Source organism: Atta colombica, unplaced genomic scaffold (assembly GCF_001594045.1).
Source record: "Atta colombica isolate Treedump-2 unplaced genomic scaffold, Acol1.0 scaffold88, whole genome shotgun sequence".
Lineage (NCBI taxonomy): Eukaryota > Metazoa > Arthropoda > Insecta > Hymenoptera > Formicidae > Atta > Atta colombica.
Window position 1 is genome coordinate 738,614 of NW_017259581.1, and position 2,811 is coordinate 741,424.

A 2,811-nucleotide genomic window follows, 5' to 3' on the forward strand; every position below is an offset into this window, starting at 1 on the left:
TATACATTATATCAGTTAAAAATAAAATGTTATTATAAAGTTAAAATCTCTCTTTTAACATTATAAAAATTATAAATATACATCTTTTATATATATTTAATATACTTTTCGCTAATGCATTTATTTTGTAAAAATTGAGCAACTATTGAGCAACTGCTGAATATGACACATGAAATGTTACAAATAATTTTAATGTTACAAAAAATATTTGAAAATATTATTATTTTAATAAAAAATAAAAATCGTGCATGCAAAGGAACGCATTTAATGGTTATAATTATGTTTTTGATATCTATGAAATGCTACAAGCTCACGATTTGAAAGTTCGTAAAATTGAAAACTGATAATAGTTTGATCGTAAGAAAGTCACAGATCAGACAACAGCGAATCGCGCGAATCTCGATTCTAATAATTCATTGTGTGTGATGTCGTCTGATGATGAATCTCCAGGGACAGACTTCTCTAATTAACCCAATATCCACGAGGTATGGGCATTATAGCTGCTCTGTAGCCACGTGTTAATCCAATTGTCCCATGCGTGCGGTGCGTCACTCGCGAATCCTCGTGATAGATTCGAGATTTCGAATTATGAATTCTCTTCTCATCCGCGCGTCAATCCGCTTCTATTACAGTCCTGTGCTTCATATTCTGAATATTTCTCTTGAAAATTACAATAAACTGGTTCGGCTTTCTTTTTCCTTTTCTTTCCCGACATAGTGCAGCTAAATGAGCAATAATAAAAGAACGACTCTGCAAAATGCGTCATTGAGCGTCCCATCGCGTCCCTCGATGCGAAATGATGCACGTGCATCAACGACCATTGCGTCTAACTCGCTTGGTCTCTCTCCCCGTTGAGGCCGTTAAAAAAGGCAAATAGAACTTAAAGAGAAAGAGAGAAATGCAACTTCGCTAACGTCAACATACGGCATTGCATCTTCGCTTTCGTTTTAATTGTGACTATTCAGAAGCGTCTCCGTGACCGGCATGGAGAACACACGACGCAACGCGTCGCGTCGCGTCGCGTCGCATCGCGTCGCGCCGAGCCGAGCGGAGCGGAGCGCACTGGCCGTGTCGCATCGTGCCGGTGGACGCTGCAATAAAAGCCTCGCCCCGTTCCGTGTCTGAAACGCGTGCGATTAAAAAGGGCAAAATATGAATGCACCACGGGACGCATTCCGCCGAGCGCGGCGAACTCTTCTTTTTTTTAGCGACCACCACCGTGCTACAGTCCGAGGTCCATAGCGCCGTGTTTGTTTCTCTTCCCTTATTTTGTTCGAATGCGTTTGCATTCGTACAGTAGCGGGCTTTGGACATGCAACTCGCGCAAAACGCGTACGTCCGGACGCTGCTTATTGTCGGCTCGCATGAATTAGCCGAGCACGTGTTGAGGAGATCAGAGACAAAGGAGCATAAACGTGTTTCGCCTATATGACTACTAATGAGAAAAATCTAAAGCTTTTTATTAAAATTGAAAAGGAAGTAGAAAAAACATGGCGAATGTGGAAGAAATGTATGAGTTTTGAAAAGCTCTAAATAGCTCAGTTTCTCATTTTTAAATTGTTAAATTATCAATTCTCATTTTTGAATCATTTTACTTGTTAATTTAATAAGTAATATCACTATTCTGATTCTGTCTAATGCATTTTAAGATCGAAAAAGATTTCGGAGCACAGTTTATAGAATTAAATATATATATAAATTCACACAGAAATATTTAAGCACTAAAGTCCGCTTTGAAAGTAGCACAGAAATTTCTCTTATTTACTTAGATTTATTCTCATTTTTTAAATTAACTTATAATTTAAATTTAACCTCACAACTTGATGATAACGTAAAAATTATGTTTTTCTAGCTATGATTAATCACTTAACTGGATGGTTTTGTAGTAGTAATTTAAAAAATTACTTATTACAAAAGCATTTGTGATTAACTACAGCTAGAAAAATATACTTTTTATATTATTACCAAGTTAAGTCTAATCACAAGTTAATCAAAAATTAACAAGTTTAACAGAAAAAAATCCGACCTTAAACAGGGATTTTATGCTCATGCTATTTATTATTTTTATCATTTATTAAATTACTGCTTTAAATTGCAGTTTATCTTTACAACAACAATGCATGGCATCGCATTAACGTAAATTAATACTATGATACTTGCTTATTGGAGTAAAGTTCGAGACATTCACCTGTCATAGTAGTAGTCCCTGAAACACATAATAAAAACAATTTAAATTAGACAAATGATTGGCAATAAACATATTATTATTTATTATTATATAATTTTTTCAGAATGACTTCGTATTATTGTATATTAATTGTTTATTTAAAATAATAATACCACAGGATGAAATATTTAACTTTATGATTTTGTATAAACGCACAAGTGACAATTAAATTGATATAATATTGTTTACTAATGATCACGCAATATAAAAGATGAAATGCAAGCGTTAAAAACATTTACAAATTCGCGTCGACCGAAATATTCGAATGTTATTTCGCGATCTATATATTGCGGTGATTGGGCACGAATGGTGAATCGATTGACGATTACCAGAGCGTGTAATTTGAACTACAGGGTCCTCCAAAAGAGAACTAAATAACATTTACCATTAACTTGCATGATATAAATTTCAATTTCGTAATTCAACGTACCTCATTAAGTATATCTATTAAATTGTGTAAACATATAAAAGTGAATAAGAAAATAATACGAATTTTTTTCATTGAAATGAAATGAGAATTTAAAGGAAGAAATAAGCATACATGCTTTGTATAACAATAATTTTTTTAATTGTTCGAAATACAC

The 2,811-nt window shown here is 33.9% G+C and overlaps 1 protein-coding gene across 4 annotated transcripts in view; it reads right to left on the bottom strand.

Moving 5' to 3' along the window:
• The window catches only part of LOC108693084 (uncharacterized RNA-binding protein C3H8.09c-like), a 213,225-nt gene that overhangs the window by 22,728 nt on the left and 187,686 nt on the right, over window positions 1-2,811 (bottom strand). For all 4 annotated transcript variants that reach the window (XM_018201776.1, XM_018201773.1, XM_018201774.1 and 1 more), the window contains one exon: window positions 2,189-2,206. In XM_018201776.1, coding sequence (XP_018057265.1) covers window positions 2,189-2,206 — 18 coding nt within the window. The remainder of the gene's footprint in view (window positions 1-2,188; window positions 2,207-2,811) is intronic.